The 19,290-nt window shown below is 27.0% G+C and overlaps 2 protein-coding genes across 3 annotated transcripts; one reads left to right on the top strand and one right to left on the bottom strand.

Annotated features, from left to right (window-relative positions):
- Positions 1 to 1,942: 1,942 nt before the first annotated feature.
- Positions 1,943 to 5,362, bottom strand: LOC111038583 (mitochondrial import inner membrane translocase subunit Tim23-like). 2 transcript variants are annotated; one of them, XM_022321739.1, is made up of 5 exons: positions 5,229 to 5,362; positions 4,791 to 5,057; positions 3,866 to 4,130; positions 3,612 to 3,781; positions 1,943 to 3,088 (listed from the first exon to the last, which is right to left on the bottom strand). In XM_022321739.1, exons 2-5 carry the CDS (start codon positions 4,849 to 4,851, stop codon positions 2,970 to 2,972), a joined length of 615 nt encoding a protein of 204 aa, XP_022177431.1. In that variant the 5' UTR covers positions 4,852 to 5,057; positions 5,229 to 5,362; the 3' UTR covers positions 1,943 to 2,969. The 2 variants fall into 2 exon arrangements, with proteins under 2 accessions (XP_022177431.1, XP_022177432.1); XM_022321740.1 differs by having other exon boundaries at positions 4,791 to 5,238.
- A 7,777-nt stretch (positions 5,363 to 13,139) lies between these two features.
- On the top strand, positions 13,140 to 18,949 carry LOC111038599 (carboxy-terminal domain RNA polymerase II polypeptide A small phosphatase 1). Its single transcript, XM_022321763.1, has 5 exons — positions 13,140 to 13,753; positions 17,302 to 17,576; positions 17,710 to 17,859; positions 18,347 to 18,532; positions 18,617 to 18,949. The coding sequence occupies exons 1-5, from the start codon at positions 13,681 to 13,683 to the stop codon at positions 18,803 to 18,805; spliced, it is 873 nt and encodes a 290-aa protein (XP_022177455.1). The 5' UTR covers positions 13,140 to 13,680; the 3' UTR covers positions 18,806 to 18,949.
- The last annotated feature ends 341 nt before the right edge of the window (positions 18,950 to 19,290 follow it).

The raw sequence follows: 19,290 nt of genomic DNA on the forward strand, positions 1-19,290 counted from the left end.
AACGTTGCATACAGAGTGATCATTTTATTATTAATTACGGATTAAGATAATTCTTTCCATAAATATTAGACAATTCGCAATTCCAATGAATTTATCTTTAATTCGTTTTTAACTTTTAAGGACATAATAATATACAATTTGAAGTAAAAATTAATAAAATCTCACATTTGCTGACAACAATAAGCGAATATTCACTCTGTATACCAGCCGCGCATCGAAAGGGGCGGCTCAGAGTTCAGCCGGGCTAAGCTCGGCGCCTCTTGCAGGCGTTACAGCATAGGACTGAATACTGGTTATGACAAATTTAATTTAATTTATGTTAATTATATGTTAGATATATATTACTAAGTTAATAGGTAGAAGGTGTACTTTCTATCATAATTTTTTATTAATATGGTGTTTGAATACTTTAATACTATTAATGATACTTATGCCTTAGTCGGAACTAACTACTCGGTACAAAAATTAACCTGACTACTGGGTCATGCCTACTATGACCAGACATCCCGTATGATGGGCATTACATTGCTTTTGAAATATTCGTTTCTCTTTTTAAGTGGTTTCGCTTTTGTCCCGCATTTACGAAAATTCAATTTTTACATTCATAAATTGGTAAATTATATATAGTCCATGGTAAATGATAATACACTTACAGTTATACAATTTTCACAATTGAGGTAATGACCACTGACCATTATCATAATTCAATCACAAACTAATACAATTATAATATGAATGATACATACCTACTAAGTTTTATATAAAGCAGTGTTCAAAACTTATTTCATTATTTAAAAATATTAATTTGATATACAAGTAAATTTAATTAACATAGTAATCAAGTAGAAAGCATTTTATAATTTATCCAATAGCTAAAAGGTATCGGTAGTTCTTAATAACTTTAAGAAAGTGTCTCCCTTTTGGAAAGAAAAATTATGGTTACACAATTATGATCTCTTCTCTTAATTACCAGTTTATCCAACAAGATAATTGAGAAAGTCGTATGCCATTTACTATGGTCATTCAAATAAACAGTCTTCAATTAATTAATGTAAAAATAAAGGTAAATATACCCGTAATAAAGCAGTTCCTAATAGGAATAGTTATTAAGACAAATAATTTAATTGGTTTTTACTTTTAAGTAACAAAAATATAAAGTTACCGAACCCAACAAAAACTAAAAATGATACATTTGTTAACCAATACACCACAAGTTAGCTTGGTACACAATAACCTTAGCACCACTGGAAATATTGATTGATGTGGCATGAAGAATAAGAAATCAATGGTTACCTAAAACATAAAATTCTCAATAACAGCATGGAGTATGAACTCCACAAACATAAAAACAATCATCACAAAGTATGCTTAATATAATAAATTTATTTATTTTTTCTAAACCTAACACTGATTAGATATCTAGAGTACATAATTTTATTGGGATTTAAAAATTATGAATATGTAAATTTAACTTACTAGGCACTATGTACTGTAATGTGTAATGTTATTAGTAATTATATGTAATGTATATTAACAGTTGTATAAATGTATGTAGCATCTTAATAAAATTACATTAATGAATTATATATAAATAAAAAAATGTGTACATATTTAATACCATCTAGTTTAGAGCCAAAAAAAAGGTAATATTTATATAAATATGTTATTGATATTTGAATTTTTAAAAGAAATTCTCATTAATACATATTTATATGATGGAACAATCAACATAGTACCCAATAATGAATTTTATAAATAGATGAAAGCAAAAAAAATAAATTAACACACATATTTGAGTCAATAATATAGTATAAGGTAATATGCCATTAAATCAATCATGTATCTAAATATTTAATTCATAAGTCATGATAGATCACACATTACACAACAAATATTACATTTGGGTACTTACAGAACACTAAAAATAACGATCGGTAAACTGATAATATTATTTTTTCACAAGATAGTTTTCTAGTTAACTATTTGGAGAATTAATTTTATTAAGTAGCAAGGCAAAAACAATTTTACGTGTAAAATAGGATTTTATTTAAATGATAATTTAATTTAATATAGTGTAAATAAGTATAAAATTTGAAGTAACATGTTATACCCAAAATAATGAATTGTAAAAAAGCCATAAAGATTAAAAATTAAAACGATGGTATCTATAGATTTATTATCGAACATAATTAATTATATTAAGGTTGTGAGCTCCAATATTCAATGTGTCAAGCTCTTTTTAAATAGACATTGACTACATTAGATATTATTTCCAACTGATTATTACACTCAAATGTTTTAAATTAATAAAACTACAAACAAAATATCTAATTTTTTTCTAATCTTTCCAAATAATATATATATACAAATAACAATTACATCAGTCACTAAAATTAACACTAGATGAATAGCAAATCAATTAATCAAATAAACATTAAGTTCAGAATATCCCTTTAACTGATAATTGTATAATAGAATAATGTATCTGAATTACATTTTATATTTTTCAATATAGACTAATTTGCTTTTGCTAACTATTCTTTTCAACTAAATGATTTGATAAATTGTTTAAATCAAAACCACGACAGAAGTTATATTGAAAATTAATTCAATTTACAAACTTTAAATGTTGTTATTAAAATATCTATGTTATACACATAATAATGTTTTTTTTTTAACTATAACTCAATAAAATTCAATAAGTCTGGACTCCAAACAACCAAGGGTGGATCCAGGGAGAAGAACTATGGCCCACGTTTACAAAAACCAAAATTTTTCATTAATTATTAAAAATCAGAACCATATAAATATTTTTAATTTAGGTGCCCCCCCCCCCCTGTACTCAGATTCTGGATCCGCCCTTGCAAACAAGTTAATATAGTTTTTATCAATTAAAAGGCGTTAAACTGTGTATCTAAAAACTATTATCAACATTTATTTTTGCAAACATTTTATTTTGGTTAACATTTTTAGGAATGAAATACGTTTTTGCCCATATCTTTTATTTTATCTCTTGAGGTAATCAAACTGAATGCTGTAGCAAGACTGAATCCAATCAAACCACCAATGCCACACCTTCTAAGACCACCTGAAACATTTTTATATAATAATATACATTTCAAAACTATAAAATATATAGTCAGATATAAATACATTTTTTTTAAATTTGATATTTATTCAACGATGAATGTACAGATAAAAAAAAGATAAATTATGCTAAGTCAAAATAATAATTGTGTTATAATTATTAATATGTTATCGAACAAGTGATAACCTAGGTGATAACTAAGTTATAATCAAAAGTTATGAAGCATGAATTCACTTTGTAAAATTATTTTTCATCTATACTTTAGAATACCATATTTATGAGAAACAGTAACAATTAAAACTGAATATGTTTTAATCAAAGAATATAAAATATATAAATAGTATATTATTTTTATTATAATGAATATCTTCTTGTACATAAATCTTCAATGAGAAAACTTGTGTGGGATACCTTAAGTGTTTTCTTTATTTAAAAATAATGTCTATTTTTGCATTAAAATGCATCGCTAAAAATTATCAAAAATAATTACAGCAATATATTTATATAAACATTAAACACTAACTTGTAGCCTTGTATAAAAGTCCGGTGCTTGTTCCTGCTACAATTGTATTAAGCTCATCTTCACATCCCCGTGTTTTTTCTAATATGATACCGAAGATACTATAGTATACAGATAATGTTCCAAATGTATTAGACAGGCGTGCTCCATTTTTAAAAACACTATTTAAGATCCTGAAAATACATATTACAGTATTAAGAACTTTCTAAGATATATCAATAAAGCACTCCATAAAGCAAAACATTAATAAATATTACTGTGTTCTATTGTATGTACTAGTTTGATTTTCCATTGATGTCATTTTTATACCACTGTATATTCCACGTATGCCACCAATTGTAGCACCAATCAAACATGAAGTACCAATTTCAGTAAATGACAATTCAAAACGTCCACGTTGCTTGGAACCAGCTCCTTCCAGAAATATATATTCTGGCTGGGATGACTGAGGTAGAAGTTGAGGGTCATAGTTTAAATATGGAGATGGAACAGATGGAAAACTGGTCAACATTCCTCTATTGGCTAATCCAAAAATAATAGAAAAAATTAGTGAATTAATAATTGTATTATTATTATTATTATTACTATTATTATTATTCAACATATAACGTATAGAACATATTATTTAAGTAAATAGTAAAGTTGCTTAAAGTTTAATCAACATAGCTATCATAAATAAATATGTGACCTTTTTTATCTTAAATAGCTTACCAAACATTTGTTTGTTTTTTTATCGTACAAAAGATAGAAAATGTATTTTTGTAATGTAGAACCATAAATTAAATACTTGGGGATTTGAAAGTTGATTGGTTAAAGATGAAAAATGTTTTTCAGCTGGCATTAGGTCAACACTTATAGAAGTCATACAAAACTAAGGCTCATTGTACAATGTACCTATATGTAGAGTACGAATGCATACAATTAACAGCCTAATACAAAAAATCCAACATATAACGTACACTACAAAACTATAAATTATCATTAGAATTACTATAAAACATAACACATTGATAGGTCAAAGAAAAAATAACATACATATACATGTCTCAGTATACGTTATTATGTAATTAAGCAGTCTTTATTTTATGAAAAATTATAGATGATTATTGTAATGATATAACACATTTTAAGGACAACAAAACTAATTTTGACCACTCATTTTAAAAATATCAAATGAAATACCTTTATCGTCGCCCTCTAAACTGAACATTTTTGTCTCTGAAGGTGGTAAATAACTGATCATAAATATTTGATTCTTCACGAATAAAGGTTAGGTTGATGAGGTCGTGTATACTGTTTTCTCCACAGTCGTAAAACAGTACAACCAAAAACACACTATCGAAGTTCACAATTGAATATGATAAGACAGCTACAGCTCGGTGATTGTGCTGATTTATGTATCCGTGTTTGACGCGTTAAGTTATGAGCATAAATCACACACCAAAATCCCTAAATAATTGAAGAATTTGTTCATCAATGGTAAAACATGCAGCGATATAAACTAAATGTGTCTACAAGTCAACTTGTAAAAACTAATGATAAATGTTTAATAAGTTTTAAGAGTACATCGCAGTAAAATTAATAAATAATTAAATAATATGAAATTAAGACTTAACTTACTTGAGAATTCAAGGCTACGCCGATCAAGAAAGATCACTATTTTTTGGTTATGTTTTATCAATACAAATTATAATACGGAAAACTCAAGAGATAACGTGTGGTGGTAGTAGTACTGCGAAATAATCAACATCTACCAGCCGCACAACTACAGTGAACAGACTGCCAACTGCCGAGTGCCGGTGCGTAACGGTGGAGGCTTGTTTGGAGGTCATCACTTATCAGTTAACATTAAATGAATATACATCTGACGATATTACCAATTTCTTACAAATTTTATGACAATAATGACATTATTACAGAAACAGAATAAATTAAATAATTTCATGACATTATCCAAAGCGCGTTCTCCTCCCGGCTCCCGGTGACCAGTATTCGGCCGGGCCAGTTCAGCTCATATTAATTCAGTTGGCTGAAATGATTAGCTTCAATATTTCGATGCACACTAATTGAATATGATTTAATTTTTTTCAATTATTATTTATCTCAATTATCAGTGTGCTTTAAGTACAGACAGTGTACACTGTACACTTGTGAAAATATTATCATTAACAAACATTAGGTAACCAGTAAGTAATTATTTATGTATGAAACTGTCAAGTAGTAACAAATGATTATTCGGTAATAATATAAGTATTCGAGCAATCAAATTAATGTAATATGTCGAACCCCTAAAATGTATTCTACTTTTTTGAGTACCTACATATTTTAATGCATGTTTGTTAGTATATTTACCTACCTATTGTTTTAGATTCTGCAGGGCTAACCGATGTATGTAGTAATTTTACGATGATTTTTGTCTTATGTCCTTTACCGCCTTTTGTAACAGTAAAAATCTTCAACTTTGAGGGTGGTTTCTAATATTTCTATCAAGCTTAGGTCGGGTCAAGTTGGAACTTCAAAGAGATCTAAGACAAAAAATTCTTTGTAGGTACATAATTTTAAAATCAATGGGAAAACAAAGCATAAGAATTAATGAAAAACAGAAATCTAGAAAATCGTTTGACGAGTATTCGTTATTTTATTCATAAATAGCCTATTATGTCAAAATATTGTTTTAAAATTTCAATCCTAAAGTATAAAAAGGGGATAAGAGAACATCGCTCTTTTGTAAAGTAAGTTACAAATGGGTCATTGTAATTGATGGTGTCAAATTTAAATTCTTTTTGAAATCTTTTTATGACTTTTGTAAAAAATTTAAACTCTAAATGCCTATAAATGCAACCATGCCTGTATCTTTAATATTTTTGAGCTGATATTTATACAATTTATAAGAAACCTTGCATTACATTTTTAAGTTTTGTGACCCTTCAAATTTTTTTTTTAAGTTTCTATAAATAACTTAAAAATAAACAAAATACTTTTTTAATATTATCTTGAATATAAAATTATAAAATGAACATTTTGTGAAAATGTCATTATTTATGTGCAAATCCTAGTAGTAGGTACCTGCAATAAGGGTGCTAAGCATTATTGTTTTTATATTTAGCTGATGAAACTATAATCTGCTAGAACTAAAATAAGTCATTAAATAAAATATTTATCTAATGCCCAGCTTATTTAAATTCGTAAAAGTTGAATTGATTTTTAAAATTTCCTCATAAGTGCGAGTAGATATGCATTTCAGCAATGCATATAATTGCTCTGCCCCCTCCCATAATTTTCTATGCAATTAATTACCTAGTATTTGTACCACAATATTTACGTAATGTGTACTATTATAGATTATGCGTAAAGCCAAAAATGTCTAGTGGTGGCCTGAAGAAGCACTTCCAAACGTGTATAATTATATTTATAATTATTTTTTACTTATATATTATTCCTATAAGAATTTATTTACATACCAATATGGCAATATATAATATAATATGTACAGTTCGCAATTAGCATTCATCTCACGACCTGCAGTTCTGAAATTGACATGTCATTCCTCCAAATTATAAATCAATTTACCGTTTTGTGCTCTCCAAAAATTGAAATAATGTGGTTTTCAAACTTTTTCGTGTACCAATATTCAGCGAGTACTTTGCATGCAAGTAATTAGCAATTCCAACAAACTATTCCCGGGCTAGTTGGATATTTGTCGAACAAACATTAAATGCGCTTTCCTAGTTTATAGAGTGTTAAGTTCAAAAGTTCATTCAGTTCCACCAGTGTATTTAGTGTCTAGACGCTTTTGAAAATTGTCCAACAAACTAATTTATACATTATTTATACATTATTTTGTTTCTATAAGCATACCTAGTATCTACTATAAAAATATCATCAGTTTTTTTCGCAGAACTTTTACTTGAACACTATATCATATTTTAATGTATATTATTGAAAACAAAATTGTATACAAATTTATCATACACATTACTGACGAAGAAAAATAATTTAAGCAATTTATATATCACCTATGGGCTATGTTTAACTTTATTACTAGACACCAGGTACATTTATTTAACTCGAAAACAGTGTATGAAATTGAGCAACGGACAAAATTGATCAATTAATCCTTGACCTTTGTAATTACTAATGATGATTTTAATGACCAACATAAATTGTATGCTTTGGATTTGTCAAAAACATTAAATTTAAAATTGCTGAAACATTAGGTAGTTAAGTTTAAATATCTTAGGAATTAAAAATCTAAAATATTATAATGTTTAAAAAAAAAAATAAGTTTGTTTTTATTGTAAATTAGTACAATGATTAGATTATTTCTAAAATGTTTTAATATGTTTTTTTATTTTCTAATAGTTTTCTAGTTTATTTACGCGACTTGTAAAAAGTACTTTTAAAATCGTATTTAAATAGTTACTGGTGTTACTTATCCCCATTCAAAAAGTATTAAAAATATATTTCAAATATTTATAAGTAAATGTATTTAAGAACAAATACATAATAGTATGTACACCATTTTGTATTCAAAATACGTTACAAATACATTTTAAATACTTTTTAATTTTACTTAGGTATTTTACTTACAAGTAGGTAAGACAATTAATTTTGTTATTATAACAGTATTTAGTAGATAATTAGTAATTACTTATATATTAAAAATGTTTTTTATATATGAACTAAAAATACATAATTACATTATTATCTTAATATAATAAGTATATACACCTATACTTTAAAAATTTCGAGGGGGGTGTCAACCACTAACCCTCCTGTATACGGACTTGACATTTAGTCAATTATAATATGCGTGCATTAATATATATCATAATTCATGACTATTTCTCTATAATATGATGAACTGCTTAATCCACCTATAAATTATCAAAATAAATACTATGTATAACCTACAAGACATCGCTCAATCAATTTTCGTTAAAATGCCCTATTTCGTTAAGAATTACATTCAAATAAAACAAAAATTCACCATTGACCAACGTCTCTATAATGGATACTAGGATACGAAACTCACAAACATCATGGGAAACCGTGTCTAATGGGTAAGCATCTAATAAACACCTTTTTGTTAGTATAACAACCGAAAACGTCTACAGGACATAGAAAATAATCCCTTCTTCAAATTAATTTTCATAATTGCACGCAGTACTACACACGAGCCAACTGCAGTTATAACACAAGTCTATTAAAATATATTAGTGTACATTGATATTTGGTGAGAAACATTTACTTATTTCATTTTTTTTTTTTTATATTTTATAAATTAATATAATTTATGTACCTACCGATATATGGAATAAAACCTAGGTATACCTACAAATCTCAATATATAGGTAAGTTCTTCGTAGACCGTAGTTCGTATAAGTACTTACCTACATTTTAAAATAGTTTCATAAGATTTAAAGTTATCATTATAATTTATTTCATAAAATATAAATAATCTCTATAATATCTATAACGATCCGGGATTATTTTGTAATACCTAATTTGTAGTAGTATAATTAACAATTTTCTATATGACTATATTGTCTATATTATACGTGTTTAAAACCTTATACTTCCAAAGTAAAAAATATCGAAGAATCAATATACACCTTTACTATTTATAAGTAGGTATATCGTAGATGATAATTGTAACGAATATTTCTTTACTTCTTCGTACAGCGGATGTAGAAAAAAATAAAGAACACGCATGAGCAATGAGCAAGATCTAAGAACAATATATTGTTAATAATATAATCTAAATATATATTTTATATGAATATTGTTTTCAGATCTATTGTAAATGTCTGTTTCAAAAAAAACATGTTCATATGTTATATTGTGAATTATTTACTGTCTTATTAGCCATTATAGGTAATAAGTATATAATTTATATAGTGAATAGTGATTGTTAATATGTAAGGTAAATAGATATGATTGCCTGCCACACGTATACAGAATATTTTATATGTACTATATATGCTATTATATTACTATCACGAGTGACGAGTGACGAGTAACGATGATTGATACCTAATGCGTGATGAGTGATGACTATATAAATATGAAAAAATTAATATTCGATGCAATCAATATTTTAAGATAAGTAAGAAAATCAAAAACTCAATATTTACAATTTACATAGTAAAAAAAACAATGTATACATTTGTATATTACCATGAATACTAATTACGGCAATTAAACTAACCTAAACACTTGTAAATTATAATGAAATCAACTAAAATAATGAATATTGATAAATTTAAAACTACCGTTTACAATTCCCATCACAAAAAACATTGTATACATTGGTACCTATATTACTATAATTACTGAATACAGTAATTATACTAACTTGAACACTTGTGAATTGCAATAAAATCAATTATGATAAATACCTAGCTAATATTTTTTTTTAAACATTTTTTATAAAGTACACAATTTTAAATTCAATATACTATTTATATTATATCAATATTAATTTTACAATAAAAGTGTCTATTGCAAATAGTGATTTATACGTTAAATCAGGAAATTGCCTGAAAGACTCGAGTTGAGAAGCCACTCAATGGTAATACTTACAATTTTTAATTATAGTTGTTACTATTTGAGATTACTCACTGTAGATCGTGGTGGTGTTGCAAGAACTGGTATACTTGTAATGATTTTGGTATATTTCATAATTGGCTTAATTTGTAAACAATACGAAGAATAAAACTATATTATATGAACGACTGTACGAATTAGAACAGCTAATATATACACCACTATTATTTTATTTCGTCATAATAATATTCCATTAGTTACAATTTTTAAACAATAATAATTATTAGTTTAATTATAGCGTTGTAAAATTATATTGATATTATGTTTCGCAGTAGAATATTCGATAATTTTTTTTTACCCGTTCTATATTACTATATATTTGTGACTATATTACATACATACTATCAACGATAAATGATGACGAAAGTACCTATTGTTACATATTATAGCTTTATTTTTTTCTACCGAAATGTTTTCCATATAATTTGTATGATAAGTTTACAATATTCTGGACTTTAAACATTACAATTTATAGTTAAAATATAAAATCAGTTCATTTCTTGATTTTAGTTTTTTAGTGAGAATCAGTATTTTCGAAGCCTTTTAGAGTTTTACTTTACTTAAAAGCTAAACAAATTCCTCACAATGAAATTAAATTCTTAAGCATATAATATATAATAATGATTAACAATCAAAAGTTTAATCAAGTTTATTGTAATTTAATTTGATTATACAATTGTATAAAGACATAAAGTTTATACACAAAACTGATTGCTGTAGCCTGTAATGCTATAAATACCATCTTTTAAAATTGTGAGCATATTTCAATTGTTTTATTTCGAGATACATATTCAGGGCCGAGTTCGAACTTCGCAGCAAAGGGGGTAAGCGTCTATGAATGGCGCCGAATTAAAAGATAGATTTATATTTTATTATTATTAATTAGTTTAAAAATATATTCAATATATTTCTTAAATATTTTAAGACGTAATAATTGGAAATCTTCAATACAATACAACACACGTATGCGCAATCAATTAATATTATAGGGTCCAACTCATTTTAGAGTTTTTATCTATTGGTTCTAATCAAAGCAGGCATGATATTATTAACACGAAGCAAAATCAGTATACACTTAGCTTCGCAAATAAAATAAAATCATTTGAATTTTTCTTTCCCATAGTAGTTCCTTTTTTGAGTTTCCATCTTAGAAATAATCAAAAACACTTCAAAAAGTCTTCAACTAATTAATATTGGTTTGCCATATCTATATGCACTCATGTATGCTTTTAAACTGTAAATTTCATTATCTATACTATTATATAAACTAATAAAATTAAAGTACATTGGTTATTCGTTTTTAATGACTACAAAAAATAGATCATTTGAGGAGAAATTATTATTACTTAACCATTTTAATAACATATTAGTAAATTATTACAACCTTTCCATACACACCAATACACCATAGATATGTAGCCCAGAGTTCTGATATTTTACCTATAAAAAACGAAAACATAATTAAAATAAAAACAAAGACTTCAATAGGGCGTAAAAAGCGTAAAAGTATAATTAATAAAAATATCAGAACTGCTATGCAAGGTAATAAAAAAAATATTGAATGGAACAGTAACGAAAAGTCTGCCAAGGTCAGACTTTAACTTATTGTGGTGTAGATTAGGAAAATAACTGTTTTTTTACATGGGCAATAGTATGTGGCATTTTCTAGAGTCGGAAGGCCTCACCATTTATACGTATATGCACCACAAAATCAAACTCTGAATGTGGTATATCAAGAGGTTTTGACTTAAGCCATATTAGAATTGAGCAATTACGTAGGTATAGAATCATTTGTAGATATTCAGCAATATTTCTAATATTTAGCACTTGATAAAATTTTTTCATCTTTGAAACTAAACAATGTGTGTCGATTTAACAATTTAATTTTGAGCAAAAACTACATACGGGCGAAGTCGATTCAGCTATTAGTTGTATAAAGTTTAAGGAATTTTCAAGTACAAAATAGTTTGCAAATTTTAGCGACTTTAACGTATCTATATAATAAAAACAATAAATGTCTGTATTTTTTTTTTAAGTTGGTATATTATGAACAAGCTGTTCAGAGGGAGTTATTATGAGGACATTTTGTATAAATCCGTTATTGATGAGGTACGAGACTGCGAGAGTTAGGGGCAAATTAATTATATTTGCCTAAGTATTCCTCACAAAAAAGACGTTATAATATATTTTTAATTCTTTTATTTTGTTGACTTAATGTCTGCAAGGTAATAGTGAACAACAGTAAAGTACAACGCAATATCGAAGAATGGTGTTTAATATACTAGCAGTAGACGTACTCGGTTTTATGTTTATAATATCATATAATATTGTATTATTACATTATATTCGGTTAAATTGACTCCCTTTGAAAATATTTCCTGCCTACGCCTGCCGTATAGGGTCCCGTGCGCGATATTTCATGCTGTGAAACCGACGAGTAATATAAAAAAAATAAACAACAAATAAAAACATTTAACAATATAAAATAAATACGTAACGACTTTACAACCTCTCCATATACACGCGACGGCGGTGATTCGAATATACGCGGGAACTATACGCATTCCATCGGTGGCCGTTGTTGTGGCTTGTGGACGGGCGGGCCGTAGAAAATCCGGTGTATGTGGACGCGTGCGTGTGCGTGCGTGCGAGGGTGTTAGCTCGCTTGTCACTGATCGGCCCCGCGTGCGCGCCGCTTGGCGCTTTCTCGTCCGGCGGTCCGTGTGTTTGCGTGGTGGCGGGCGCGCGCTTGGTGTGTGTACGTTACACGTGCGTGTGCGTGCGTGTGCGTGCATGTGTGTGTGCGCTTGAGGTGCAAGAATGTGAGTGTGTGCGCGCGCGGCGCGTGTACGGTGCACGACGACGGTCGACGACGCGACGACGACACACCGCCCGTAGCGCTCCTACGTAGTTGTGTGGTTACGTTCGCCTTTTCAAACGCCAATAAACGATAAACAAAATATCCTTATGAATAATAATAATAACAATAAAAATATTCAGTGATACAGATTTTGGTGATAATATCGCGCACATTATTAGTGTTTTTATTACTCACTATTATTATTATTATTTAATAACAACGTTCGGTCGTAGGTGCGTACAAATAGTTATAACAATCGTTTTGTTCAATATTTATCTCCGTCTCGGTTTTAATACATATTTCTGTAGTTCCGATGGACGCGGCGCTAAATTAATATACGTTCGACATTTTTCGGTTGCGCACAACGTCAACGTTCCGTTCGCAACGTACCCTTTTCACCGCAGTCGTTGCGCTCGTGGGCACGGTTAAAAGTGAAGGACACTTTCTTTACTGGGCCATTTCGACGTTCGACCGCATTCGGTGATTGGCGTGTGCGACACGGCCATCGTTCCGCCGTACATATATGGTGCATTATAATAATAATAATATTGACCGCACGGACGTTCACAGGACACCACGGGAGGTGAAAAAACAAATGTTTAAATGGAAGCATCTTCAATTATCACCCAAGTGTCGCGTGAAGATGAACACCTAAAAAGTTTTGTGCCAGATAAGGGTAAGCCGATTTGTCTTGTCTGCATCTTTTTTGTACCTACCTATATAACATTATTATTATTATTGTTATTATTATTACTATTATTGTCTTCTTTTGAATTATTAAGAGTCTGGCAATTCACCATGTGACTTGATCAAGTACCTATATAAGATGAGCCATTTTCAACTATATTGATATTGTCATACCTAATCATATTTTTACTTTTTATTATTCTTTAAAAATATTTTCTATAGTCTATATATTTTTGATTCTACTTAATTACGTATTAATTATAATTTACAGTTGTGTATGTAAGTGCATTTGTTTCATATTTTATCAATTTATTAACAAATATGCCGACAACCTCTTTCTACGTTTTAGTGATAATTAAAGTTGTATGCATTGACGTCCAGACTGATTGATACAATTTTTGTTAAATGGGCCTTTAGAAATTATAAAGTTTTCAATACATTTTTTCGTGGTTCGGTCCCCTATTATGAATAAAATAATTGTAGAGCTCTCCGGCAATCACTGAGTCGGTCATTTAGACCATACCGAGTACCGACAATGTATGTTTTAATGTTTGACTTGAAATATATTGTGAAATAAGTGCCTAGGTATAATAAAACATTAAATAATTATAGTATTTTTATTTCTATTTTTCCATAATTCATGCAAGTGCTAAAATAAAACAATCATAAATACTATTGTTTAATATATTTTATTGATAGGCAATAGTGTAATATTAATAACAATATTTGTTAATTGATTTTATGTATTTGTTATCATATTTCTTTTAATTTTATTTGGTATTACTCATACGCTGTTATTCATTTATATTTACTAATCAGTGTTAACAGTAGTGTGTTGTAGTTCTATTTTTTGTAATTACATGATCAGTAGGTATCTTCAAATTTGTATTGCACATGTAATGATTTCATATTAAATAACATGCTTATACACTGGTATATACTATATTATAGTGGTAGGTAGATAGATAGTAAACACAATATCACAATAATAGGTATCAATCCCGGTATCAATACATGCAATTTAGGTAGTTATACAAGTGATTACACATGTTGCTAGGCTGATAATTTTCTGACTCCTAGTAAATGTTATTCTACAAAAATATGCAAATTATTATTTACTTAAGTTTTTTTTGAGAGTGGTATCAAAACTTAAAAGAAAATTCCTTAGGTAACAATGTTTACTATTGATATCCTCAATTGACGTCTATTTGTTACCGGACAATATTATATATATTATTTAGTATTTATTTGTAATATACATTTCTTATAGAACATACACATTACACATTATCAACCTACTTACTAACTTTTGTATCATGTATAAAGAATTGCTTTAATTTCTCAAAAGGATGTGGAGTACTCCTTAGGTACCCTTACTTACTTACTGACCTAAACAATTTTTTTTTAAATTTATATTTGAGATAAAGATATCTAATGTGCATAAATATTTTTGTTTTTAAATATCGAAACTTAAGTTAAGCACATACTAAGTAGGTCATTAACAAATTAGTTAGATCTCTTATATCAAATATAATGTTTATAAAATTGTAAATTATATTGTGCCTTTGATTAAAAATAATATAAATCTATTATACAATTTAGCCAGTACAGAAATAAAAATGATAACTAGATAATATTTTGAGTATATTTTTAAGGATAATGAATCAGAGTAAAACTTAATTTACAAAAAATATTAAAATTTTGTTTGAAATGGGAACAATTTGTTGTTTCAACAACAATTAAAATGTAGTCTTTATAAGGGTTATTTTCTCATATCTCATTAATATTAAGTAACAAATATAATGAAATGTTAGGTATATTCAATCATAAACCTATATCCTTAATTTTTTTTTTTTTAATGTAATTTTGAGAGGTTTCAAATGATCAATTCATTTCAAATTAATAACCAACTTCTTTAATTTTTTTAATAATGACAAACACATTTTAAGATTAAACATATTGTCAAATTACACACATAATATGTTATTTAATCTTTATCATTATTTGCATCATTTTTTTCTGCTGTAATTAATTATTTTCTATGATTTCATGAATTAAACTATAATTTTTTTTACATAATAGATTAGAATTATAGAATTTGTAATATATAAATATACCTCCAATATTATTATTTATATGTTCATCCAATTTGGAATAATTGAATGTCGTCATTTTTAATTTACGTGTTCTGGGCAAGCGTCTAGGTTTAATAAAAATACTATCTGACCTAATAAATTTCAATGTACTATGTATGATAAAATATAATTAATATAATATTGAACTTAATTCATTTTTGATTAATCATGATTTAATTGTGTAAATAATTACTACAAGTTTTTATTTTCCTTTTTAACTAATGTAGTATATACCTACATAATGGAGAATTAACTAATGTATTTATACAACTTATGGTAGTTTAAATATATACCTATTATTCAAGTTAAGTTTATTTAATAATAATGCATACCTAATACTATTGAACTAGAATTTATGTAAAATTATTTATCTGTACATTGGCATGTACTAATATTTAATGAGTGAAAATTCAATAAAATCGTTCAAATTTAAACATAAACTGCAGGTACACTCATAAATTATCAGATCCCTGGTAATCCAAACAAACAAATCTGTTATTTTAATTAAATTGTATACATTTCTATTGTTTTATTGCTTTTATTGATTGACTTTTATTATTTAATTGATGATAATATCAGTTAGGTATATGCCAAACCTACAAATGGCCTATACAAGTCAACAATGGGTATATTATATTTTGTGTTTTATTTAATTTTTATCAACAAGTATGTAATTGCAATTTTTTAAAACATTTTGATGATCGAAGCATGTCTAAGTGAATTACTTATATTGCTTGAGTACTAATTTATTATGTAGGTACTTATATAGTTATGTATATGTGATATATCCATATTATTATTAAACCCATTTAAATTAAGTGTGACCTAATTTATTTGTTATGATTTCTTTAAACTCTTTACTTAATATAACATTGTGTACTAAGAAACATTCAGTTTTACTTTAATTTAATTATTATATTATTGTTTTCTTACAATTTTTGTTTGTTTAATATACTAATGAACAATTTTGCAATCTGACCTTCTAGTCATGACAAAATATCTATTAGGAAATTAAAAAAAAATTGTAATAAATTATTAATAATAACCTTTGCAGTTCTAAAATGTATAAGTGTCTAACCATTTATTTAAATATACTTATATAGGTACTGTTATTTCATACATATAACTATTAAGTATAACTAATTGATAATTGTTTATTTTTCATTTTTTTTTAATTATTACTATTATTATTTTTTTAAATATTTATTACATTAATAATCTATAATTTAATGAAAATTTCTATCAAAAGTTTAGATTTTAAAATACGTATAAATAATTAAATTTAAATAAAAAGTTGGTTCAATTTTTTTGAGTCTCCATTAGGTAGAGAGAACTTTTTCTTTATACATATTGGTATGAAGGTACATTAATGTATTTGTTTTTTTTTTATATATATATATAGCTGATCATGTTCGATTGAAAAATGAACGAGGGCTATGGCGAAAACTACTTTGCTGTTTTGGGAGATCAAGATCGAGACCAAATTCTACTTTTGTCCCAAGTAGTAACATACGTGGAGGTGGAGTGAATACTAAGTCTGATAGGAGTTTTACTCCTCCTCTTAGCCCAGATCTTTCCCAATCATCATACTTACTTCCTGCTATAAGACACCAAGATATGCATAAAAAATGTATGGTTATTGATCTTGATGAAACACTTGTCCATAGTTCTTTTAAGGTATTTAGAAAATGTATTATATATTTAAGTCTTGCACATAAAAATGAAACTAATTAATCAAGAAAATACTTGTACTATGTTAATTTAATATATTAAATATTACTAATTTATATATTTATATAAAATTTATTAGGCAATTAACAATGCAGATTTCGTAGTACCTGTTGAAATAGATGGCACAGTTCATCAAGTCTATGTATTAAAGAGACCACATGTAGATGAATTTCTTCAACGTATGGGTGAACTCTACGAGTGTGTATTATTTACTGCAAGTCTTGCCAAGGTATATTTATTGTTTATTCATTATTACAATTACTAACTTAAAATAAGTTCCTATATTTATGTTGTTATTTGTGTAAAGTAAATATTTTGTGGACAATTTAATTAATGTATAGTATACATCTCATCAAATGCGACTTGACATAGTACACCGGTAGGTGGTTTTTTGTCGGGGTTACTCTTAATAAGGCGTAAATAAAGTGGAAAATGTGAAAAAACACGTTTCTTATTTATTGGCTGAATTTATAAAACACTGATTTTTGTGTAAGTGAATACCCGAGCTATGATCAATTCGGATTTGATGTGAAATGTTCTATAAATAATCATTTATGTTTTATAGGTATGTCATCCATTTTTTTATATTCTTGTCGATTTATGAACTTAATTCATATCGGAATAAATTATGATACCTATATATTATAATATAATTAAACAATTAAAAAGTTAAATATGAATAGTGTTTTTGAAATTATTTTGTCAACTTTTTTTAGTATGCTGATCCAGTTGCCGATTTATTAGATAAATGGGGTGTATTTAGAGCCCGTTTATTCCGTGAATCATGTGTGTTTTATAGAGGAAATTATGTGAAAGACTTAAACAAATTGGGTCGCGCATTACATAAAGTCGTAATTATTGATAATTCACCTGCGTCATACATTTTTCATCCAGATAATGCTGTATGTTTAACTCTTTTATGCAACATAATATTTCATTTAAAACAATATCAACTCAATATTAATTTTCTTAAAATAATTTTTTAGGTTCCTGTTAATTCGTGGTTTGATGATATGACTGATAAAGAACTGTTGCATTTAATTCCATTTTTTGAAAAACTTAGCAAAATGGAAAATGTTTACCCAGTTATTTGCAACATAAATCATATGGCAAATGCTGCTGCTGCAGCTATTGCAGTACAATCTCAACACATCAGTACCGACAATGTTTTATAGCATCAATTTTTAAGTACAATTTATTTGTGCCAATGGTAATTATTCTAATCTACCGTGTTAAACAAAAGTAATAATAATCATAATGTAACAATTGTATAATGTATACAAAGATAAAATTATAATATTTACCTAATTTAGGTACCATTATAATTTACAACTGTTTTAATTATTTTTCTCGTTAAAATCCTATAAGATACATTTTCAAATGTTTAGTTTTGTTTTTATAATAATAAACAAACTGACAAATTTCTAAGGTATTGTACCTATTACATACCTATATCATTCAACTAAAAATTATTAAATATGATTTTTTAGATTAAAAATTAATAACATTTTATATATTATAACATTATAGATTACGTACAGTTAAAAGTATTTATTTATGTCAAATTAAAGTACTTATTATCCATACATGTGTATAGTATGGTGGACTAATCAAGGACAAAATAATTTAATTAAATATACGCAGTCTAAAGTATCCTTTT

The sequence above is a fragment of the Myzus persicae genome, unplaced genomic scaffold, assembly GCF_001856785.1.
Source record: "Myzus persicae strain clone G006 unplaced genomic scaffold, MPER_G0061.0, whole genome shotgun sequence".
In the NCBI taxonomy this organism is placed as follows: domain Eukaryota; kingdom Metazoa; phylum Arthropoda; class Insecta; order Hemiptera; family Aphididae; genus Myzus; species Myzus persicae.